Source organism: Apodemus sylvaticus, chromosome 16 (assembly GCF_947179515.1).
Source record: "Apodemus sylvaticus chromosome 16, mApoSyl1.1, whole genome shotgun sequence".
NCBI classification, from domain to species: domain Eukaryota; kingdom Metazoa; phylum Chordata; class Mammalia; order Rodentia; family Muridae; genus Apodemus; species Apodemus sylvaticus.
The window spans coordinates 30,193,310-30,219,637 of NC_067487.1; the positions used below are offsets into that span (position 1 = coordinate 30,193,310).

General features: G+C 40.9%; 1 protein-coding gene across 1 annotated transcript in view; it reads left to right on the top strand.

The window, feature by feature from the left end:
- Positions 1 to 22,823, top strand: part of Cdh6 (cadherin 6) — a 131,780-nt gene extending 108,957 nt beyond the window's left edge. The window contains exons 6-12 of the mRNA XM_052159941.1: positions 2,721 to 2,908; positions 5,219 to 5,472; positions 9,904 to 10,040; positions 12,518 to 12,639; positions 13,684 to 13,801; positions 13,942 to 14,193; positions 20,402 to 22,823. Coding sequence (XP_052015901.1) covers positions 2,721 to 2,908; positions 5,219 to 5,472; positions 9,904 to 10,040; positions 12,518 to 12,639; positions 13,684 to 13,801; positions 13,942 to 14,193; positions 20,402 to 20,892 — 1,562 coding nt within the window. The 3' untranslated portion in view covers positions 20,893 to 22,823. The remainder of the gene's footprint in view (positions 1 to 2,720; positions 2,909 to 5,218; positions 5,473 to 9,903; positions 10,041 to 12,517; positions 12,640 to 13,683; positions 13,802 to 13,941; positions 14,194 to 20,401) is intronic.
- The last annotated feature ends 3,505 nt before the right edge of the window (positions 22,824 to 26,328 follow it).

Below are 26,328 nucleotides of genomic sequence, written 5' to 3' on the forward strand. Positions count from 1 at the left end.
ATTGTTGGCACTGGTGTCAAAACCACTGGACTTAGGAAGAACTGGCACTCGTATTAAAATTATTTAAATGAGTTGAAAACACCACTTATGCTCAAGAAGTGTGAACACTTATGCTCCACCATTGGTAATTAGCAGTGATTTCTGATACGGCCACTGTTGTAAAAGCAACACCATTGCTTTCTCTTTCCTGATACATTTGCTTGAGCAAAGCGTATGTGTACAAGCGTGTTGCTGTTTGCTGGGAAAATGGCCTCTATGCTTCTGTGAACTTCATCAGGCAGGAAACCACTGCTAAAAGCTCACAAAACTTTGCAAGGGAAGGATTTATCATTTTCCTATTTCTAAAACTAGGAAGTTGCTATGTGCTTAATCAATTTGTAGTCATAAAGGGTTTTCTATATTGTGGTTAAGTGAGATACTGAATAGCATCTCAGATTCCATTAACTTTCACAATCATGTGAGAAGGGAAAACAATGGCCATGAAGACTACCTTCCTCTCAAGCATGGGAGTTTCATGCTAGACTTCCCAAGTGGGAAGTGGTTGTGATGCAATTTTTTTCTTCAAAAATAGATGTCTTTGTGACCATGTTCCCCTAAAAGGTTATCTGAATCATTAAGTAGAAAATGTAGCTGGGTATAGTGACTCTCACATATAATCTTAGCACTTGGGCAGCAATAGTGGCTTCCAGACCTGGGCTCTATAAAGAGTTCCAGGCCAGCCTAAGAAGATCCTATTTTTCAAAAGAAGGGAACTAACGTGATGTCTCAGCAACTGGGTAAGAGTACTCGATGCTCTTCCAGAGAATCCAGGATCTTCCCAACAGCCTGTAAGTCCAGCACCAAGGAATATCACGCCCTCTTCTGGCCTCCATGGCCACCTGCACACACATAGCATACAGATACTCAGTCATACATAGATTCAGAAAAATAAAAAAATAATAATAAATCTTTTAAAATAAGTAGAAGGAAGAAAGGGGAAATAGGAAAGGGGGAGAGGGGAGAAGAAAGAGAGAAAGGAGGTCTGAAGGAAAAAGGAAACCCATTTCCTCTACTCTGGCATCTTTTAAAAGATGACCAACTAATCTCCTTTACAAGGGAGATCCAAATGATCAATAGGAAATGGTTTCACCTTTTATTCTCCAAGTATATAGTCAGCTGGCTACAAAAACAGAACAGCAGCTTATGACATAGGCAGAAGAAAAGTTTTGAGACCTAAAACTCCTCCAGAAAGTCCTAAAATGGAAACAGGTTATTTTTCCGGCTAGCAGCCCACTCAAACACTCAGGGAGTTTGCTACACTGGAGACCTACACTCAGTGGTCCCGCCGGCCAGAGGCTTTTTGTTTTTTTGCTTTTCCAAAATCATGGATGAATAATTAGGAAATTATAACATAAGAATAGAATAAATTTTAGAAGGCAGATATGCTCACCACTTAACCATCAAAGCTAGGATAATTTTTATTTTACACACATACATGCATAGACACACACACACACACACACAAAGAACATAGCCTGTCAGATCTAAGCTGAAACTCATATTTTTGTCTTTAGACTAATTTCAAAACATGAGGATATTAAAAATAAGTATCATCTACAAAGTGCTATAATTAAATACATAAGTATGCTGACAGGTGTGATGGCGAACACCTTTAATCACAGAACTCTGGAGACAGATGCAATCCGATTTCCATGAATTCCAGTCTAGCCTGATCTACATAGTGAGGCTATCTCAAAAACAAAACTATATATGCCAAAATGTATATGTATATACGGATGTCTGTTAAAAATCTGTGTAAGAGAAAATGCTGTACTGAGATTAATAATGAGCTAGCCGAAGGGAAACATAAAGAACACCATGGCTTGGTGTATGGCCCATCTCCCTACCTCTGCATCTAGAACCAGTTCTGATTATGAATCAAAATATGACTAGTTGGGTATTTTTTAAATTGCTATAATTTGCTTCCCCCTTCGGCTAGTGTTAGCAAGGTCAAGAAAAATCCCCATTAAGAACACATAGCAATTGACTTCAAGTCGATCCAGGTTAAGTGTTCTATTCTTTGTGCTATTTTACCTTCACGGGGTTTTTTGAAACTCTCCTCTCCCTCTTAGTCTCAAAAGGACACCATGAATTTGGAAGCTTGTTTACAGAGCAAGAAGAAAACACTCCATTGCAAGGAGACAGACCATGAAATAGGAGGAGGAGTCTAATGACCATGACAGTAAAGACGTAAGGAGATTAGGGTGTCGTTCATTACTGTGGAGAAGCCATCGGTCTGTCCCCATCCAGGGTGAGGTCACAGAGCCTCAGCCACCGCTGGGCTTCCTGCTAGCTCCGCTTGTTCTCACCCACAGCCCGGAAATAGTATTTAAAATACAGTTGTCATATATTATATTGCTATACTCACTCTCCTTTCTTAGTGAAAAATAAACTATTGCTGATAGTCTATTTTATGCCAGTATATATGTTAAATTTTATCAAAGATATGTGTGTATTAAAAAATCAACACAGAAAAAATAGAGTACTTAACCTGAATTAAACCCTGTATTCAGTAGTTAGTCCTAGTGTCAGTTAGGCTCTTGGAAGGCACCCCTCTGGGGAAGAGTATTATGGTAGAGTAGTATTATGGTTGAGTATCTTATTAAGTATTAATAAGGTAAGCTTGCTATGGTAGAGTATCTCCTCGGCTCTGCCTCACTCGTATGTTCGATGATTGATAGGTACCTACCAGTTTAAGACCCCTGAGTCCTCTCTGCCGGGAACACCAATTGGCAGGATCAAAGCCAGTGACGCTGACATGGGGGAAAATGCAGAGATCGAGTACAGCATCACAGATGGTGAGGGACACGATATGTTTGACGTCATCACCGACCAGGAAACCCAGGAAGGGATTATAACTGTCAAAAAGGTAATGCTATCAATATATGGATATTGGCTACAACTCCTGGGGCGGAGGAGGTGGCTCTGTGGGTATGGAGCTGGTACAAGCATGAGGGGCCGAGGGAGTGCAGGTTCCCAGCACCCACATGAATGAAGTCTGTGCATGGTGGCACTTGCTGGAGACGCGGGTGCCGGAGGAGAGGTGGAAAAGGGCAGAGCTTGGAGACTCCCTGGCCAGGTGGTCGAGCAGAAATAAGGTTCATAGTGTCAGAAGACTTGATGTTGACTTCTGGCCTCCATACACAAATACAGAATACACATGAGTGCACTTGCAAACACACACACACACATGCACACACACACACACACACACACACACACACACACACGCATGCATGCACACACACACATACACATGCATGCACATATAGAGAAAGAGAAAGAAGAGAAAGATGGATATAAACACAGCTCTTTATTAGATTTATTCAACTCTAAATACTATTATTAAGCAGGGAAAGGAGACTATTTGTCTATGCCCGTACAATTTGCATAGATATCGAACAAGGTAACCCTTAATGTCTTACCATGAAGTACTTCACTCTGGCTCTCAAGTTACCAAGGACAATAACAATGTTCTATAAACGTTTATTCAGATTCTTCTTTTACTCACTTTTTATAAGCCTTTTCACAGTCAAAAGTATTTTTATGTATTTATTACATCTATACCTTCAATAAATTTCTACTAAAAAAATCTTCTAAGTAGATAAGAGAAATAAATGAGATGCATAGAAATGATAAACAAAGACGTACGATGAGACACTTGCTGTGGCTGCTGGCCTTGCGATGGCACTTACAACAGATGATCTCCGCTGTCCTAGAACCCATAGGCCAGGGGTCAGTTGACAAGGACTGAAGAAGCCAACAAATGAGGGTGTGCCTGCAAACTGTGAACTGTGCTTGGAGGAAAGGCTGGTGCTAGCAGCGAGTGAGGTGACCGGAGTCAGAGCACACCCTCAAACAAATGCAGGAATTTCAGTTACTTTCTCCAACATGAGGACAGCAAGCATAGGGTCCTGAACTCCCCCCTTCACCCGCATGCTGGCATGCTATTTCACCTCTCAGAACTGCCTGGCACCACAGAGCTCTACACCAAAGTGTGGCCATGGTTAAAAACCAACAAACTGTGTGCTTTGGGGCTGAAAGTATTGATTTAAGTTAATTTTCATTGATTTCTCTTTTGTCATGTATATTAGAATGCCTTCTTCCTCCCTTAGCCCACTGTGGCTTACTGGGGTACGTAAGCATGATAGATGTAAATAAAAAGAAAAATTTCCTCTTACGAACATGTCTGAATCTCTGGAAACACAATAAAACATGCTTAAGTGACACTTCAGACCGATGCTTTAGACCCTGATATGATTAGGAAGCCCATTAGTGTGCATTAACCTTTTTAATTTTCTTGGTGCCTTATCAGATTCAAACTGAAATTTTGCCTAGCCAACTAAATCGCATTCACGGACGACTTGATTAATAATGCTTCCAGTGAGCCTTGTCATGATATCATCTAAACCTACAAGTCAGCAATATGCATTTGGGTTCACCATGTCTCCAATGCAAAATCTTTTCCTAGAGGTCTTTAACAACGGGATCATTGCCTTCTTTGGCAAGTAATTAGCCCAGTGCCCTTGTGGGGATACTGGGGAAAGATTATACTAACTCCTGCAAAAACTATTTAGTCTGAATAGGTAAGAGAGAGTCACAGATCTGATCTGCAGGTCACAATTCTGGCTACACTCAGACTTGCCTAAAGGTATTTCAAATATTAGATGTCAGTGTCCACCAGAGAAATTTTGCTTTAGCGGGCAAGAGTAGATTTCCAGGCATTGGCAAGTTTTAAACACCTAGCAGATAAAGCCAGATGTGAGAACCCCTGGCAAAACGTCTCCTACATGTTGCCAGCCTGCCCCTGGCTCCCCACTCTGTTCAAACACAAAGTAGTTTAAAGGAGAGAGGGAGCCTGAGAAAGACCCCTGAGTCCAGTTTCCTTCCTGCCCCACATGCCTGGCAACTGAAAACCACTTTTTAGTGGCAGTAGACATTCAGGTCATATTTCTACCATGGTTGAAGTTGGTTCTTCACAACCGATGTAATAGCTTTCCTCTTAACACTCTATGGTAATGTAGGGGTTAGGGACACATCTCATCTTTGCTGCCTCAGCTCGACACTGCTCTACTGTGTGGTGATTCTCTAGCAGGCGGGTTGCATCCATTTGTTAGAGATCTGCACTAAGATGGCTTCTGCCTTGCCTCTCTGTGTCTTGCCTCCCTTTCTTCTGAAGCTCTTGGATTTTGAGAAAAAGAAAGTATATACCCTCAAGGTGGAAGCCTCCAATCCACACGTCGAACCCCGATTTCTCTACCTGGGTCCCTTCAAAGACTCGGCCACAGTGAGAATCGTGGTAGATGATGTAGATGAACCTCCTGTCTTCAGCAAACTGGCCTACATCCTGCAGATACGAGAGGATGCTCAGATAAACACGACCATAGGCTCTGTTGCAGCTCAGGACCCTGACGCCGCCAGGAATCCCATCAAGTAAGTGCACCTCAGCACCATCTCTTTCATAAGTCCATTTTTTTCTATCCAAATGCCCACCTGCTCCTTAAGAAGAGAGGAATCCTTTTTTCCAGTTAGACAATTCTATGTTGCTGAAAAACTATTCCAAATAGCGCCTTTAACTGTCCTTGCTCACTCCATAAATACTATTTTAGCAACAGCATAAACCTTGAGTACCCAAAAGTTGAAAGAAAACCAACATTCGGATGAGCAGTACAGGACTTCACTGTTTATGTGTGGTGACTGACCTCACTTAAACTCACTAGGTGGCGCAGCTGATTGACCTGGGGCTCATTGTAAGGTTTAAGATGGTTTGACATAGAGTGGACCACAGAAATAAAGCAGCCACTGAGCCTGATAGCCAGCATGCTGTTCAAGTGCTAGAGGACCTGTCATGTAACACTTAGAGGCAGAGTTATACTCCATTTAGATGAATAATTTTCCTCTTGCATGTGTAAATAAAAACAAGAACTGTTTGGTGATATGTCTGCGAAACTCTGGAGAAATTAATAGGATAGGATCCAAATTAATGCTATGTAAACAAGCTCCATCTTCCCTGAGCTCTGCTGCCTCCTTAGTTATAAATCATGTGGCAGGAAGCCTCGTTGCTCTTTGAGGCCACTGACAACTTGGGGATTCTGGAATCATATGCAAATCCAGGAATCAACCAACTGCCAACCTTCAGCTCAGTAGAATAAATGAAAATGGTACTAAATCAGAATTCTGTCATGTAAATCACTCTCCATAGATAAAGAACACAGGAAAAAAATAAAATACAATCTGTAGTGATTCCTGCCAGTGCGTCCACAGGCATGGTCTGATCAGGGCACCTGACAGACACCATGCACATCCTATATAAGGGAATGCAGCAGACAAGTACAGAGTCTGCAACATAGAGAGCTTACAGAGAAAAATAAACAAAGGATAAATATGCAGTAGGTCAGGTGAAGAAATTCAGAAAGTCAAATTAATGGGGATCCTGTTTAAGATGGTGTGACCGGGCTTAGCCTTCTTAGTAGGAAATCTTTGCAGTAAGGATTTGGAAGAAATGGAGGGACGGACGCACTCTGTAGAATCCTGGGAGACCTGCAGAGGTGTAAAGGAGGGAGAGGTCTAACGCTGAAGCCAACCTCCGCTGTTGTAGGAGTGGCTGGGAGGTCTGCACATCAAGGGCAAAGAAGAGGAACCCGGAGTGGGGACAGGGAAGAGAAAGGAGGGAGATGTGGAGAGAGAGGGGAGGCAAGGAATGAGAGTGGAGGAGGAGGTAGCAGAGGCAGCAGGGAGGCTGGCACAGGGTCCTGCTGGGCTTCACAGCTCACGGTAAAGCCTGAATTTTCTCTAATTGAGGTGAGAAGCCATCCATCTGGAAGCTCTAATCCCAAACCACACCCTTAAATAGCCATTCTGTAGCTGTGTGAAGAATGCTATCAGAGATAAGAGTGTGTAACTCTAAACGCATGTGCTCTAACATCCAGTCTCCTCTGCTCTGGTCAAATCTCATGAAACCTTCATATCTGAAACACGCAGATACCTGCTCCACTCTTGGGGCACGTAGAGCCATGTTTATGTATCTACTGAAAGCTCTCTGACACAGTGAAGAGGGCTCCGATCCACCAGTGCAGCCACATGTGAGCTCCTTGGACCCAGTATTTCCCCATGTAATTAGCATGGTTAGTCGGGACGTGAACGATGGCTTTGTTCCCACAGCACATGCGCCTTAGGTACTTCCACAGCTGTTCTCTCCCTTGGAGCTCCTCCTCACTACATGGACCTTAAAGTCAGTGTGAAGCTCAATGTGAAAGTGTTAATGCAAGAAGTTAACAAATATAAGCTTAAGTTACCTCTCTGATAGTTCAACATGCTTTTAACTTGAAAGCAATGTCTTCTTCAAATTTAGGCTAAATACTTTTATACTAGTTTTTAAACCGAATGCCAGTTTCACTCACTTCACTGTCCTCTGTGTTATGAACGGAAGTACTTAGCTTGCTAAGCTGGGTTGGCTGTTGGTTTCATGCTAAAGACATTTGCTGCCAGTCTTCCCTTAGTACATGTAGATTTGATGTACATATATAGAATTTAAGTCTAGAAACATACATAGATTTCATGATGTATCGATGCATACTCCAGTGACTTCCCTTATAGGAAAAAATTATTCTTATATTAAGAAACTATGTCTGTACATAGTCTGGAGTTAGTCTAGACACACATATTGAATAATGGTATAAGACTATGTTAGGTGAACAAGCAACTGCCCAAATGTTGAGGTCTTAATGTAGTCACCATCTTTAACTCTTTAATCACAAGACAATGTCCTACCATAACTTTATCACAATGTCTTTTGATACATACAAGAAAAAGAACAGGTTACTATTGATACCTGCCATGTACAATGTCTAAGTCAGGGCTAAAAAGGTAGCTCAGTAGTTAGTGCTCTGACAAGGGACTCAAGTTTGGTTCCCAGTGCTCATATCGGGTGGTTTATAACTGCCTATATCTCCAGCTCCTAGGGATCCAATGCCCCCTTCTGACATCCTTAGGTACCCAGGCTGATGTGCATATGCACACACACAAACACATATTCATAAATGAAAATAAAGCAAATCTTTTTTTAATCTACATGCAAAGGCAGCCTCTGTCCCACCACACAAATCTCCCTCACTTGAAGACATATTACAAGGCAAATCATTTAATCACAAAATGCAGTGAAGTCCCAAAGGAGAAGGTCAAATCATTCACTATGGTCATGCAGAGGCCAGCTGCCTGGTTCCCTACTGACAATGATCACAGTTAATGTTTCTGGACAATAAGTATCCCTGATATAAACTGAAATGACTTTAGAGGAAAGGAAATCATAACAAAAAGAAAATACAGCTTTGTCTATAATCATCTTTCCTAAACAATATAGGCATTTTAGGGTTCCCATTAATGTTTAATCTCCCAATTAAGGAAGACAATATAAATTTCAGTTATTTTCTAACTAGTTAATCTTCTCTCTTTAAAATTTAAAGCTGCCTTCGACTTGGAGTTCCTCACTACTTCTCGTATATTTCAAGACTTCATAAAGAACCATGATTATTTATAAAACTTTAAACTGTACCAGGAGACCAAGGCAAAGGGCAAATGATGGCTACTGTATGGTCGTGGCAGCTTCTGAGAGCAGGAAGCGTGACTTCCTAGACTTAGCAGTTTTCATGAGGGATAAAGATATTCATAGATAACTATTAGATTTCTCACAGTCGATGAGGACAGTAATTTCGTTTTTGAGAAGTAGCAATGTGTTACAAATATTTGTCATGTCTTCTAAAAGAAAAAAAAGAAAAAAGATCAAGTAAGTTCAATGTTCTTGCCTAAATGTTTTAATAACTGTTGGTTCATGGCAGAAATGTCAAAACTAGTAGATAGCTTTTTAAATATGTCTGAGCACTTCTGAGGATGAAAGGGTCATGTTAAATGTCTTGAGGCTACAATGAAGGCCTAGTGACATCATGGCCATTATGAATTACATAAAGGACAAGTGGACACAGTTGCCTGATTAGAATTCCAATACTCTGAAGACAAAAGCTGAGACTCCCCACAGTAAGCTGGCTAGCCAGAGAGATGGTCTCTGGGTTCAACTGAGAGGCCCTACCTCAGTGAATAAAGAGGAAAGCAATTGAGAAAAACTCAACATCAACCTCTGATGACGTGTGAGCACATTCACATAGAGATCTACACACATACACACACACACACACACACATATAAACACACACACACAAAACATAACACACACACATACCAAACACACACCACTCACTCACATACACCACACCTCACATACACACACACACACACACACACACATATGCCACATGCACACCTTCACACCACACACACTACACACACAGACCTACACATCACACACACACACACCACGCCACACATACACCACATGCACAACTATATATCACACATACCACACACACACCTATACATCACACATATAACTCACATGCACAACTACACCACATACACACACACCTACAAATCACACACACACCTACACACTACACATGCCTATACAACCTACACATCACACACACACACACACACACACACACACACACACACCACGAAGCCATAAGAAATTAGTCACTATATAAACGTAATCTAAATTACATATTAAAATAAACTTGGTCTAATTGCATGTTAAAAAGAAATTAGCAAAATCATACAACTTGCCTAGTAAGTGTACTATTCAAGCTGATTGTAAAGATATAATTTATCAAAATATTTTGCTTAACGTTACAGTTCTAGATGCTACAAAGCATTACAAATAGAAAGAATTAATAGATGAGATATTCTTGAAGTTGTTTTTTGTTGTGAAAAGAGCAAGTCAAGGAAAGTAAAAATTCCACTCTGTGTTTTCAGGTATTCTGTGGATAGACACACAGATATGGACAGGATATTCAACATTGATTCTGGAAATGGTTCAATTTTTACATCAAAACTTCTCGACCGGGAAACCCTGCTGTGGCACAACATCACAGTGATAGCAACAGAGATTAGTAAGTCCAACCTCATCAGTGCTGTCCCCACTGATGGAATGAGTGTCGAGGTGACAGCTTGTTCAAGCATGGCCAAAGCTATTCACCTCACATCAATGGCCCTGCTCCTGTATGTTGAGCAAAAGAGCACTGAAGAGAGATCTGTGACAATGTTTCTTCTCAGTGTGTGTTGCTTGACCTTGACTGGAGAAAAAATGTGAATGGTCTGCAGTTATGAAATAAGAACACATCTCTCCAGGCTGGAGAGATGGCCCAGCAGGAAAGTGAGGATCCCCAAGGTCTACATAAAAGCTGGGCAGATGTGGTGGCTGCCTGTTAGCTCAGCATTCGGGAAGCAGAGAGAGGAGGTCTCAAGGGCAAGTTGGCTATCTAGACTAAGAAAGCATTCAGCAATCAGTAAGGTGGATAGTGATAAAGGAAGACACCCAACAAAAATATGGGATCTACACAGAGAGAGGGGGTTGAGAGAGAGAGGGAGGAGAGGAGAGGGAGGGGGATGGGAGGGGAAGGGGGAAGGGAAGGGAGGGGAAGGAAGAGAAGAGGGAGAGGGAGAGAAATATATTGAGCCTGCATGGTGGTGTGGTGGATCTCTCTGAAATCAAGGATTGCCAGGACTATAAGAGAGAAATCCTGGATGGATGGATGGATGGATGGATGGATGGATGGATGGATGGATGGATGGATGGAGGGATGGATGGAGGGATGGATGGATGGATGGATGGAGGGATGGATGGATGCATAGATGGATGGGTGGATGGATGGGCATACAGAGGGACAGACAGAGGAACAGACAAAGAGACAGATAGATGTATAGATGGAGAGTTTACATAAATATTATGCATATAGAGGCTATATATATAAATATATATATTTACTTATATGTTTATTATATATATATATAAATAGAATACATACATGGTAGATATGATTTCCCAAATATCATAAGCTAGAAAGTCACGAAAACACCTGGAAAGAAGTGGACTCTCACATCTTGTGTGAGGAGGCAAGGGACTGCATAGAGCCATGTATCATCAGAATGTGGGCACTGGCCAGCACCTTTTAGATATTCTTTCTAACCTTCTATAGAATTTCTATTTCAATCTCTACACAAATTAAGAGCTACATATCATCACTTTCCCACAGTCTATCAAATCGAGCAATATAAAGCACCAAATAATCAATAAAATGTTTAGGATGAATTTTGCGGCACTTTGCGTGAAATCCAATGCAAAGAAAAATAATGCCAAAAAAATACATTTCAAATGAAATTATTTTACTCAATGTAAGTTAATGTGAGCAGTGAGCACTGTTAGGCAGAAGCATGTAAAAAAGGATAGTCTTTAAAATAATATTTTAGTGTTTGAAATAGGCTTCTGATGTATATAGTTCTTTTAGATTTTGTTTTTAATTTCGGAAGTTCTAAACACTTTTATCTCAGCTGGATATCTGCTGCAAAATATTCCATATCAAATAGTTTGTTGTAGTTCCATTTTGCCAACATATCTCAGGAGATGTGAGTCTCTGAAGGGCAGGGTGGATGATAAATGTCTGATGTGGGTCAAAGAGGCGCTTGCATTGATAGTGACAACGGTTCCTCATTAGACATTTGTGAGATAGAAATTTGGACTGCAGAGTTTGTACCAACAGACTGGCAGAGACACCAACAACAGTACACTCTTAGAACTTTAAAATATAATTTTCTACTATAAATGGCCATTTTTAAAACATGAAATTTAGTTTTTTACTAGTCATTTTATGTATATTTATGCCTAAAAATTTCTATTTTTAGTATTTAATGTTTCTCTGATATATTTGAGAATATAGGTGATTGAGACATACCACAATTTAAGTGCAGCCTCTTTAACTTTGGGAAGATAGTCTGAGAAAAATAGACAGTAGAGATCTAAGAATACTGCTGTCAGAACTTGTTCACCACCGTCAGCGAATGAAACTCTGAGTGCTTGTATAAAATCAGTTCTTACTCCAAAGCCTTTCCACTCGCTGTTTTATTTCCTTGGGAATCGAGATGTTTGCACGCGCTCACACATTCTCTTCGATCAAATGTGATCTGGTGCCCCTGAGCCGCCATCCCAGGTCATCCCACACAACCTAACAGCGCCATCTCTCTCCATCCCCGTGCACTGCCTCATTTCCCCCTCTGGTGTTTGTGTTTGTCTCCACATTAGAATGACTGCCTAAAACTCACTCTATTTATTTAGATCCTTTTCTGGCCCAGCACCCAAAATATTTACCAGCCCATATTAAGTGTCAGATGTTTCAAGAAGGTTTTAATAAATGAACATTCAAACAGATGTGGATTAGGTGGATAAGAGAGAAAGCGTGAGCTCCTAACTCCTGCCCCTCAGACCGGAAGTCCGCCCCCCAGCAGGGAATGAAAGAGTAGGCGGCTGCTGTGTCTAAGGGGAAATGGTGACCGACACAAAAATGCCTGCTTCTTTCTTTTTGGTGTGCATCAGATAATCCAAAGCAAAGCAGCCGTGTGCCTCTATATATTAAAGTTCTCGACGTCAACGACAATGCCCCAGAATTTGCTGAGTTCTATGAAACTTTTGTCTGTGAAAAAGCAAAGGCGGATCAGGTGAGTTGTACTTTAAAAAGCACCTTCAGCTTGGAAGTCAAATTAATTTAGATCTAATAATTGAGATGATACACACAGCGGAGGGCTCCTCTTGAATTATCTATGAAGTGGATGCCAAGGATATTAATACCATAAATAATAACCAAGATGAATGTTTAACTTGCATAAGAGAACAAATAGTTTTTAAGAACTGGAAGTTCATCAGTCTCCAAGGCTGACGCAGATTCCAAATCAGTCTTAAGTTTTCATTAAAATAGATTAGTCATAGTGTTGCTGGAATAAAATCTTTATTGGTGAACAGATAGCTTAATTTGCATATGTACTTGAAAATAATAACTAGAACATATTATCCAATTGCCTATAATTCACAGTTTTACTTATTTACATTGCCCATCTGTGAAGTAATACAAATTCATGAACATTTTATTGCTTTGCCCATTTGCCACCCACCTGAGATAGGTCTTTACAGCCTGTGACAGAGAAATTATGCTGCACTTTGTCAAAACAGAAGTGCACTATGGAAATGCAGGAAAGGTGGAAAGCTGAAGTTAATTGCAGTTTTTTTCATTCATTTTCTTTATAATTTTTTCCCAAGTAGCTAACCTAGGAGCATAAGAAGACAGTGCTTTTGCATAGGCTGTCCAGAATACATCCATTTCATTACGTTGTAACACTGTCAGTAACCACCGAGACATTTTGGAGCTCTGTATTACTGTGCAGCGGTGTTTCTCAACCTGAGTGATCTTGCCCCATGGGGATTTTTGACAAGGGCTGGAGATCATTCAGATTGTCACAACCTAGGAAGGGGCTCTGATGTATAGTGAAATGAGGTCCGGGTGAACGCCACACTGTTGGAAGAGTGGATCCCACAGTAAAGGGAGAGCCCTCTGAATGGAATGCACTGACAGATTTTTAAGAGCTGTCATTTTCATTAACTACAAACTATAAAACTAAGCAATTTCCTAAAAAAAATAAAATAAAAAAACTATAAGAAATACTTTTGGGTCCTGAACCTTTGTGACAACCTTATGGTTTCTACTGCAGCTGATTCAGACCCTGCACGCTGTTGACAAAGACGATCCTTACAGTGGACACCAATTCTCCTTCTCTTTGGCCCCAGAAGCAGCCAGTGGCTCAAACTTTACCATACAAGACAACAAAGGTAAGTAAGCTCCTGACCTTCTCTTTATTCAAGTCCCTACAGGACTGGATCTCAATCTCCATCCACATCTGTCTCCATCACAACCTATTCAATGAATGACGTAGCATCCACACACTCACCATTTTGCTTTCTGCTTCCAGACAACACTGCAGGGATCCTAACTCGGAAAAATGGCTATAACAGACACGAGATGAGCACCTATCTCCTGCCTGTGGTCATTTCGGACAACGACTACCCAGTCCAAAGCAGCACTGGGACAGTGACTGTCCGGGTCTGTGCATGTGACCACCATGGGAACATGCAGTCCTGCCACGCCGAGGCCCTCATCCACCCCACAGGGCTCAGCACAGGGGCTCTGGTGGCCATCCTTCTGTGCATCGTGATCCTACTAGGTAAACTGCTTCTCCCTGCATCCTATCTCCCCTTGGTGAGGGGCACACACTGTTACTGTGACACTCTAGATTTTTCCGCCTCCCCCAGTAAGGCATACAGCCTGATCTAGGTGAGTTGAGTTATATGATGAGAATCTGTGTTATTCAAACATGAACTCGTTTTTGCTTTAAAAAAGAATTAATGGCTTTGAAGAATGAACAGATGTGATATGTACCCATGTCTTTGCTTGCCCAGGATGCCATTTCACCAAAAGAATATGTTGTCTATCATTCAGAAATGCATCTCAGGGGAATTAGAAAGCAGTATCTATATATACCCTGTTTGTTCTGTTTGTTATCAATGTTTAACTTGGCAAATACTGGTAGATTTTGAAGAGTGCATGTCATCTAGCAAGGAGCAGCTGACAAAAGCCCCTTCTACAAAGTAATATTTAAGATCAACAGAAAATTGGAAACAGACGGTGGAGACTTCCTTCTCACACATGGGAAGAAAGAAAAGAATGGCATTTTTCTTTAATGAAACAAAGTTAATCTGAGCTACACAATGGAATAACTGTCCACTTAGCATTGCCTTCTGGTTACCACTATAGAATGTCTATAATTTTCAGATTGTTACTAAATAACTCCTGTCATTAGGAAGCAAATCTGGATCCCAGAGAAACGAATGTAATAAAAGTGAAAAGCAAGACCAGTTATGGCTTGGATATGAAGTCTTTCCCCCAAGAGCTCGTGTGTTGGAGATATCGTCCCCAGATGGTGGGGCAACTGAGGGGGAACTGGATCGGGAACTGATAACATCGTTACTATCAGTGTGCTGATGAGCACAGAGCTGAAAGGGCTGTTAGGATGTGGGGCCCAGCTGAAGAAATTATGACACCTGGCACACCTTTGAAGGATATGTCTGGTCCCTGGACCCTTTTGCTCATTCTGTCCCTTGTCCATCATGAGATGAGCTGCCTCTCATGCCACATGCTGCTGCCACAATGACTCTTTGCCTCACCACAGTCTCAAAAGCAGTAGATCCAAGTGTCTATGGACTGAACCCTCTGAATCCATAAGGCGAGCTCTATCTTTCTCCCCTTAAGCTGTTTCTCCCAGGAATTTTCTCAAAGAAGTAAAAGCCAACACAAGGTCTAACAAGATACAAGAGATGTGCTTTTTCTAATTCCAATCAACTGATTAAGCCAAAAAGAAAAACTGAGTTCAAAAAGCTTCACAAGCCTTTGATTATTACCCAAGTAAAAAATCAGGTATCAGCTAATGTATCCCTTCCAAAACTGAGCGTAAGGGGCTGGACAGATGGCTCATCAGTTAAGCGCGCTGGCTACTCTCCCAGAGGACCCAGGTTGAATTCCCAGCACCCATGTACCAGATCCCACGACCATCTTTAATGGTAGTTCCAGGGGATCCAATACCAGGCATACACGTGTTACACAGACATGCATGGAGACAAGACACCCATGGACATAAAAAACACAATTAAATTTTAAAAATGAAAACAAGGTTTGGTTTTACAACCTCTCTTGCACAGTTTAAAATGAAAGACCCAAGTAATCAGTGCTGTAATCACAGCACTGGAAAGTTGGAAAACTAAAGATCAGACATTGAAGGTCATCCTTAGCTATGTGGTAAGTTTGTTCCAGCCTAAGCTACATGACCCTCTCTAAAAAGCAAGCAAGAAAATGTTAACAGGAGGAAACCCCTCCCAATAATGATGCCAGAATATCAATGGAGAAGCACAGAAAAGGGCCTGTGTCTACAAGAAAGATGTTTCTCATTACTGATCACTGCTGCCAATACAACATAAGACTGGACACCGGACTTCAGAACCGCAATCTCCTCAAGCAAAATTTGAGCAAAGCATTTTATGATCGGAAGGTCTGTAGCACCGACAGTATGTGCATATCAGGCATATCAGTGTCCCTAATTCTGTGTGTCTGTAAAACCTGGAGGACTTGATCATTGTTCTTGATTGAACATTGTTCTTGAGATGACCTGGTGGACAGGGGTGGTGGGTGGGGGACGGAGCTGGTGGAAGGAGGAGCAGCCTTTACCTACTAACCCTCTCCTTACTACCTCTAGTTCTTTGTCCTCCTATTTGTACACGTTTAGTTGTTTTTTATGGTTAACGTACAAAGCAATGTGTCTCTTCACACATCAAATCGATTCTTCATACATGTGTGTCCTCAGGCATGGCTCTCCCCTGCTCTTCCCCGCCACCCTATCCCTGCTCTGACTGGCCCCTTTCTGCTTTCTTTCATATATTCAATTCTTTCCCTACCCTCCTCCTCTCACCTCATTAGACCCTTTCTACTTTTGTAACCTACAGTCCTACATATAAACACACACAGAGATAAATACATAGGCATGGATATGTGCACACATATAATGTTAATCTAGATTCTTCATGTAGAAGAAAATACAGGATTCATCCTGAATTTGACTTATTTCAAGTAACATAATGATCTCCAGTTTGGTCAGTTTTCCAGAAAATGTTATGATTTCATTTTTCTTTGTGACTGCATACTAACCCATTGTGTAGATGTATCACGTTTTCCTTATCTATCTCTCTAGACATCTGGACTGGCTCCATTTCCTGGAAATTGTGTCTAGAGCAGCCATAATCAGAGACGTGCAAGCATCTCTGTGGCATGTCGACTTACAGACATCGGTCTGTTTTCTCTCCTCTACTTTCTTCTTACTCAACAACTCATTTTATCTTCCCCTTTCACTTTTTTTCCTGCAATAAGCTCACTGTCTCTTCATTATTCTTAATTGGCTTCAGTACCTCCCACACCTTGTCTAATGTTTTGGGGATATGTTTTTAAAAAAAAATCATAATTTTTTTAAAAAGAAGAAAATGAGTTTTAGCTTAACTAGGCCCATGCCACAGACTAAATGCTGCACAAGGTGCTTTAGAGATGTTTCTTTGTCGCTCCTCGGAACTACTTGGGGTGTATGCATGTATCTGCACCTTCAATATGAACGCTGAGGCGTGAAGGCATGAAGTAAGCCATGTGGTCAAGGCACACATGGAACAGGTGGGGATGCCAGTGCTATGCCCAGGCCTTTCACTCCAGGCAGGTATGGTCCACCCATCCCTATGCCTAGGTTCTCTGTGAGCTTCTGGAGTACAGTGCAGTTTCCAGTCTCAACAGGACATCAGACTTAAAGTGGGATAACTGGAGAGATCAGAGACAGAGCCGAGAGGTTGCCAGAGAAGGAAAGCCCTGGCTCACGAGGAAGTCTGGGACAAAGCAGGCCCGGCCTAGGGATGTAGTTCTGGGATAGGACACCTGCCCACCACAAAAAAGTCCCTGGGTAATTCACATGGCATTTGGGGGTTTAATAAAAGATAACAGCAAAAAGATTCAAACAGACTCTTTAGACAGTGTGTAGGGGAGGAACTGTGGTGGGGGAGGGGGGAGACTTGGAGTGGATTTGACCTAACACATTATATACATGTAGTAATAGTAAATGAAATATTTCAAGCATCCCAACAACAATTACACCTAATCTATGTAGCAATTTGGAGTTTTACAGAATTTTCACATATAACACATCTGTCTTGACAGCCCCAGACACTATATTATTGCTTCCCTTTTACAGAAAAGAATATGTGCTTTGAGAGGTCAAATTACTTCTATAATGGGACCGGAGCCTGAAATTCACCACATCTTCCCCCTCCCTACCCCCACCCCTGAAATCCTGCTGCTGTCCTCCTGTCCCAGGAGGCCAGAGACAGATGAGTCCCACCCCAGTAAAGGCACTGCACACATGAGTCCTAAATGCTTCTGTCCCAGCCCGGTCCCCATTTATAAAGGTCAGCTTTCATGGCTCTCCCATCATCAGGCATACGCTAAGCTAACAGAAGATGTAGGCAGTCTTCACCACAGAATTAAACTGTGTGTGAGCTTTGGATGCCTGTGGCTTTTGACTAACCCCTTACTTCTCACTGTGGCTACAAGTTCAGACAAACAGAGAACTGAATTTTAAAATCTGAGTACTTTAATCTGGACTGTGATGGAATAAGTGCTTGCTGTCTCACTTGTAAGGGAGGAAACAATTCATGTACATTACAGATGAACTGTTTATGGGCTGAAGTCTATCTTCTAATCCCTAATACTATCCTCACATACATATATACATATATCCCTGGTTTTTGCAAAGCCATACCACTTCCCACTGGAAAGCAGCATAAAAGGAAGATTAGACATAAGCCCTTAAGGCCTCCAAACCCTTACAACAGCCACCAGGGTCCCCTGGGACATAGCTCTTTCCATATCCTTTCCTTGGCTCCTTCTGGCCCAGCCACAGAGACTCTTGCTTGTTCCCCAGACTCTACAAGCACAGACCTACCTAGGGGCTAAAGCTGGTTTCCCTTTGCCTGCGAGCACCTTGGATAGCTCCTCCTGCTGTTCCTGACATGGTACAAACGTGCACAGACCATGGAACAAACAGAGAAGCCCTCCCCATCCTCCTTGCCCTCCTCTGCCTTTTCTTGTTCGAATGGCACTTAACAGCCTCTAATCATTTCTGGCTTGTTATACGAGTTGCTTATTTCTGTCTCCATCCAACGGTCCCCAAACATCTGCCCGTGCTCCAAAGCAGGGCTTTCCAGCCACATGTTTTACTGGTACCTAGAACCATACCTGGCACAAAGCAGACACTAATTATTTATGGAGAGAATGAATGGATGCCCTGGGTGGATGACACAGTGGAGGCAACGAGACACTCTTTGACAAGAACCGGGAGTGTGAACAGTTACACAGCCACACACTTGAGAATGGGAAAACTGTATTTCCTTAGGAAAGAGACAGTCATCCCAATATGCTCCCAGCACGGCAGGTAAGAGTACAGCCTTTTTAGTCTGGTTGACCTGGATTTGAATGCCTGCTACATGTGACATCTCTAGATCTCAACTTCCTTGTCAGTAAACTGGGGCTTTAGCTATGGTTAGTAGTCATAGGTCTATTACAATGACTAACTGCGGCTGAGTATGCAATGCCCTTGGCACAGCAATTTGTATGGAGAAATCTCTAGGTAGCCAAGTACTAATACTATTAATGTCTGAAAGGATAACATATAGAAAAGTGAGCGTGTAAATCTATTCACTGGGATCAAGATTATCTCCTAAACATTGTTGCAAGAATTCAGTTTTTATGGCATACAAAAGCTGGGTGAAATGGTCAATGGACACTGCCAGTGTGTCCTGTAGTAAACGCCACTGGACAACCATGGGCTGGAAATGCATTTTCTGTGTTGGATGCCCACTTTCTCTTCAAGCTATTGCTGTTTTTATTTTCTGCCCATAGCTCCATTTGTAGGTAGATGTGTCTCTCTACAGGCAACCAGCTTTGTTCTACCAACCAGCTGTGAAGAAAGATCAGAAGCCGTCTAAACATAATTCTTGCTTTGCCTCTAATTTGAGCTAGGAAAAAAACATGTCTGTAAAAACAGATATTCTGGCCAATGAACCTGTGGGACATAGGTCTTTGAAAGTGAAATCTCAGATAAATATGCTTATTTAACTCAAATACAAATCATATGGAAAGTGTATTACTATCTGCCCTATTTAATTGACTGAGTTTGAGGCCCAGACTAGCTTTTTGGAATCTGGGTCTCTCTGGGTTTTATCTGTACTAATATTTTTTGTATGTGGGAAGGTATGCAAACATTCACATCTCTGCTTGGGATTTTAAACTAATTTTACACTTTTCTCGGGGGGTTGGGGGTGCAAGAAGGCATAGCGCAATAGTTATTTTGGATGTGGAGTTATGTGAAGCCTTCAACACATCCCAAAGGTGCCAGCCTTTTCTTTATCCAGTTCTGGAGCATTTTAGGTGCTTGGCATAATTTACACTTTTATTGCAGTACTTTCTCTGTGGCTCCAATTTTTTTTTTATTATTTTTTTTCCTACCTTGAAAGTAGTTTACATTTTCAAAAGTGAAAAAAGAAGGAAGTCCTGACAAAAAAAAATGATAGTATTTTATCCCCTGGTTAAAGTATAGCCTTCTTTAGAATACTACATTCCAAGCTCCCGCTCTGATTACGGATGGAGATAAAGGCATCCTTAACTCTGGGGAAAGCTGAGCCTGCGTTTTCAATGCAACTTTTAAAGCTGCAGGTTGGAGCAGTGCTTCTTCCCGACGTTAATTGGGTGGCAAATTAACTTTCCTTCCCTTCTGTTTTGCTTTCTGCTTCCAGTGACAGTGGTGCTGTTCGCAGCTCTGAGGCGGCAGCGAAAGAAAGAGCCTTTGATCATTTCCAAAGAGGACATCAGAGATAACATTGTCAGTTACAACGACGAAGGTGGTGGAGAGGAAGACACCCAGGCCTTTGATATTGGAACCCTGAGGAACCCTGAAGCCATGGAGGACAGCAAATCGCGCAGGGACATTGTGCCTGAAGCTCTTTTTCTACCACGACGGACTCCAACAGCTCGTGACAACACGGATGTCAGAGATTTCATTAACCAAAGGTTAAAGGAAAATGACACGGACCCAACAGCCCCTCCCTACGACTCCTTGGCCACCTATGCCTACGAAGGCACCGGCTCAGTGGCCGACTCCCTGAGCTCGCTGGAATCAGTGACCACAGATGGAGACCAAGATTATGACTATTTGAGTGACTGGGGCCCTCGGTTCAAAAAGCTGGCAGATATGTACGGAGGGATGGACAGTGACAAGGACTCCTAATCTGTTGCCTTTTTTCATTTTCCAATAGGACACTGGAATATGTGACGTAGCTATTCCTTTCTATTTATCCACTATTCTGTGAGGGGTTCTCCGTTGTACCTGTTCCAAAAGTCAATGGCTGCAGTCCGTGTGGATCCAATGTTAGAGACTTTTTTCTAGTACACTTTTATGAGCTTCCAAGAGGCAAATTTTTATTTTTTAGTTCATGCAGTGAACCAAGTTAGCCCAGCAGACACTCGTGGGGTGGGAGGGGGAAGGGGAGGAGAGGCAGGAATGGCGTTTTTTCCCCTTGTTCCCTTAGGGCAGGTTGGCCACACCCCTTACTGCTGGCCTAGACTCTAGTTCAAGGCCTCCTCCAGTCAACTGAATGCTCCTACTGTATATTTCACATGCTAATGGAAGAAGGGATCATACTTTAATGATAAAATATAGTTTTAGTATTAAAAACAAAAGGAGGTAACAATTGGGAAATTGTTCCTGGTCTATCAGTTCTCAAGGAGATAACTAGCTACGGAGGGGTTTGTAAGGATGCGTATGTATCAAGGAATTTAAAGTGGTATCTGGGGCGTCCTATCTGTGCTAGAAGAGTTGTTTCTGGCACCAACAAATACCCATAACATCAAATCCTTCCGTGTTTTAAAATGATTTAGAAGCAAATCTAATGGTATCATTCAAAGACAGTAACAAACGACAAAGCTGCATTCTCTGACATGATTTTACTGCATGTGATAAACATACAAGGTTCACCACACACCAAACAAAGGAAAAAAGAGAAATAACTTTACAAAAAAATCAACAAAGGACATATTTAGGGAATTTCAATGTTTTGTGCCACCAAGTATGCCGGATCCCTTAATTCTTTCAACTATCAGTAAACTAATGAGAAGTAGGGCTAATCATATAAACGTCCTTAAGAGAATTTCCTGAGGCAAATGTTAACTCTTTGTCTGTAGTTGTTGCTATTATCCTACTATACCTGAGTGTAGCAGTGTGAAGTACAATAATTCATATTCTTCAAATACTTCTTATATAATTAACTTAGTATGGCTTAGTAGATTGAATATCCCACCCTAGAGTTCAAGGGGAAGGTTAGAGCCAGCCACATTTGAAGCTAACCCTGCCCTTTGCCCTCGGACACATCCGCATCCCTACACTGCAGCAAGGCAGAGAAATGAACGATGGCACTGAGGTGTTGAAATGCTGAAAGCCAGCAGCATCCCATGCTCCTAGCATGCTCACCGAAGAAGAGTGCGGAGCCCCTTCAGCAAGAACGCTTAAGACTCGTGGTACAGCGACAGGTCATTTCCAAAAGTAGCCATGTTTTCCCACTGTGGTTAAGTTGGCTTCTGTAGCAACACTACCATCTTTATCTTTGAACTGATGATAAAGTAATGGTCTCAACTATGACAGAAAAGTAATATAAAATCCATCCAATCTATTATTGCTCTAATTATGCAATTAGGTTCTCTCAGTCAGTTATTATCCAGGGGACCCAACTGAACCCAGTTAATCCTTCTGGAAGGTTCAAATCATTTATTTCATATGGCCATTCTAATGACTCTCCCCCATTAGAATCTCATATTGTGCAGTCATCAGAAATTTCCAAAGTACTATAATGAAAATATCCTCATTTGAAAACTTTAAAAAAAAGGCTCTGTACATACATATATAATATATACTTAAGAATGTGATGACTTCTCTTAATAGTCATAGGAGTTTATTTTCAATTAATGTTAATTTTGTAGAGATAATCTTAGCATCATTTCCATTTCAGGGTAAGGTTTTACCAACACATTTTCCTTTTGGAAACACACTGTTGTTTAGTTGACTGTTAAATAGGTATGTTACCCAAGAAGTAAAGGTAGCACCTATGGAACAAGAGAAATGTGGAATTCAGAATACAGTAAAAAAAAAAAAAAAAAAAAATACAACCACATTGCCCTTTGTATTTCCTGAATGGTTTCCTGTTTATGATGGGATGCCCTGAACAGTAATGAGTATTTCATGCTTAGGCTATTTCCAGCTTTTAGGTTTTATTTTTCTAATTCTTTATACACACACACACACACACACACACACATACACACACACACACTCGAATGCACAGGAATGCAAACAAATGCTATAAGAGGCTTCACTGAAATGGGTCAGTATGTATCATATTCACAGGTAAGTAATGAAAAAAGATAGCAAAGGAAGATTAATAAGAGTTACTAGGAATCACAAGAACTGCACCTTACACCGTTTATTGTAAAATTAGAGTACTCTATCTTGTATCTTACATTATGTGACAAATCAAGCCAAGAAACATAGTTCTTAAAAAGAAAGGTATTATCAAAAGTTGCCCTTTTGAGTTTCTGGTGTGAAATTTGGTGTTAAATTTCCAAGGGCTGACAAGAACAATTTCCAACCTTTTGGGATAAAGTTGACCTCTCCTCTGAGTGCAAGTGTTCCTTGAAAGGAAGTTGAGTTGTCTGCAATATAATTGGTCAAAGTATTTTTATCTCACCCTGAAAAATCACACATCATACCAAGAATAGAGGAGTATGACTTAACGCTGAAATAACTGTTTATTGTCTTATCACAAAGAATGTTGGTGAAGCAAATCCACAAGAAACTGAATTATTTGAGCCCTGTAGGTGTCAACTTCAGAGAAACTCTTGCCTCTAAGAATAATCACACAGAAAATGGGAACTCCAACTTCATATCTCTCTGCAGTTCCACTTCCCACCAAAATACCAGGTCAAAAAAACCTTCCCATGGGCAGATTTCTTTCTGTGATGAGTCCTGATCCAACTTGAAATGTTGTGGGTGGGGGACATAGTTTTCATATTGTTTTTTTGTCTTGATATATAGGCATGGGCAATGAGGGTGGTAAGAGAGTGGGAGGGGTCCACCCTTAACATTTGCTTTGCTGAACATAAGCAGTTTGATTAGTAATACAAGGTTGTCTCAAGAGCACTGACGCCTGTCTAACTTTTCTTTAAACCTCTTTTCGACAGAGAGAGGATCTTTAAACCTCTTATGCTTCCTAGAATAAGCTGAGACTTTAAAGAACATTGAGTCATTGTGCATTAGGTTAACACCCCCTCACTTTATATCTGCTTTCTTCAGAAAATCTGAAAATATTTGTCCTCAAATAAGTAAATTAATCAAACAGGAAAGAGGTGCGGACTGTTTCATAAGACCCTAGGAGTGGAAATCTGGGCCCTGTAATACAGCTTCCCTACTTTTACATTCTGGAGGTTCGGCTACAGAGTCACTCTATTTTCAGATGGAACAAAGCTGGTGATTTCATTTTAATTCATTTCAAGATAAAAATACGTGGCTTAGATCTCATTTCCACTTCTCAAACTGTTATACAAGAAACTGACTCTGGATCTCATAAGATCCAAGTTTTGAGAAGCCTAAATAACTTCCTAATGTTTCCATTATGTAATTTGTATATCTTGTGAACAATATCCTACATAGAATGCTTTCTCTTGAAGCAGGTATTTCCTAGAGGAAAATGACTTTTAAATATCAACAAGGCATTCTTAGATTCTGTAGCCCTGAGCATCACAGAAATATAACTGCTAAAAAGAAAAAGCAGAGTCGATTCCTGGGTGCAAGCTAAGTATGTGAATGAGATGCTTTTCCTAATGAAATAAATCCCTTTTCTTCATGGATACAGCCACCGAAATAAATTCTCGTAACCCCAATTTCTATGTTTGAAGCAGCATAACGATTTTGGAAAAACACTAAAAAGTCAAAATCTCTGCTATTTTAAAAGACAGACTCCATTTAAAAAAAAAAACAATCACTTTGGTGTAATTTTAAATTTTACTTTATCTAGATGAAATCATTGTTGAATTGTCACATTGTAGAAAAGAGCTCAGAATACAGGCAGTTCATTGTATTTAAACTAATACTCCACCCAACCTTCTTTATCAGATTATACAAGCAGAAAGATTAATAAGAGGTGTGACAGTCCTCAGGAATAAGGGCTGCATCCTAAACTCTGACAAGCATGTTTTCTTTTCCAGAGAGTGGAATTACATTATGGTCTGCTCAGAGTGCAGTGACGATCATGGTTGCATAGTTTTAAATCTCCCATTGACATCTTTATGGAATAATTTTCAAACAGGATAATTCTCTACTAAAAATACCGGACCCTGACAATATTTAATGTAAAGAGCAATACCCTGTTAGGAAGCAAATACATTGGCTCGCAGACTTGTTAAAAGTTAATAAAGAAATAGCTCATTTTTAAAGCCAGGAGTTTATGGTCTCTGCATCATCGATTTAATTTAAGCATTGCTGAGACAATCTTTAATCTCCCCATTTTGTAATACCTTATTTATGGTGCATTCTCATTTTTTAATTTGGGGAAAAGTTAGCCTGTCAGAGCCACCAGATGAAAGTGTTAAAAGGAGGTCAAACGGAAGCAAAGGCCGTTACCCACATATTCCAGACAGGACTGGGGCACTTAGCCGAGGAAACACCCAGTTATTAGATTAATTTCAAAAGGCCTTTTACAAGTTGCTTAATTCCATTAAAAGAAAAGAAAAAATATATATAAAAAAAAAAAACCTCATGGACCACAAACTCAAATGTCCTTTCAAATGAGGTTATATGACAAATAAGAAATGGACTCAGTGTTGTAGAAAAAGCATCCTGCTGTAATGAGATCCTGGTCTTTCGTGTGAGGCTATGCTATTTATGTAAATATATCTGGCGCACCTTCTGTAAGCTTTTAGTTTTCTATGATCTATTAGTTTAGTGTTTATTATAAAATAAAATAAAAACCCATATGTAGAATCACTCGGCACTCATGGGGAATGCTTGTACAACAAACGTCCAATAGATCTGCTCAGAAGAAACATAGGAACACTTCAAACCCACTGTGCTGTTCTGTTTGCAATTATTCTTACTGCTTTGAAAGGAAGCTGCATCAGAATAGGCCTTGTAATAAGCACTGTGTGAGTCTTCTCTAATACCAAGCTAAGGCAGTCTGGCGTTCTCCTACTGTGACTTGTGATTTCTAAACCAAGAAAATAAAGGCTTTCTGGTATCGACTGTACTTACTTAAAAAATAATTCAAGTATAAACTGAAGCTTATGCCACCCTTTTGAAGACCTACTGGCCGGAGTGCTCTATCCATTTGTGTCTTCAGCAAGATGAATGAACAGGTAGATGGAAACAATCGGGCTTCCATCCATCCACTTGCCTAGTTCAGCAGCTCTGCGTAGCCTTACGTATTACGTGGCAAAGCAAAGTTTTCTGTGTTTGAAGAACGAGGTGGCTCAGTGTGGCTGGGCCTTATGCTGTAGTCAAAAGACAGACAACACACTCCTTCACATGGCTTCTTTTATTTGGTTTTCTTTTCTTAGTCTTATAAATTTGAAAAAATGCAACTTTAAAAAGCGATTTCTCACAAAGAGTAAATATGCCTTT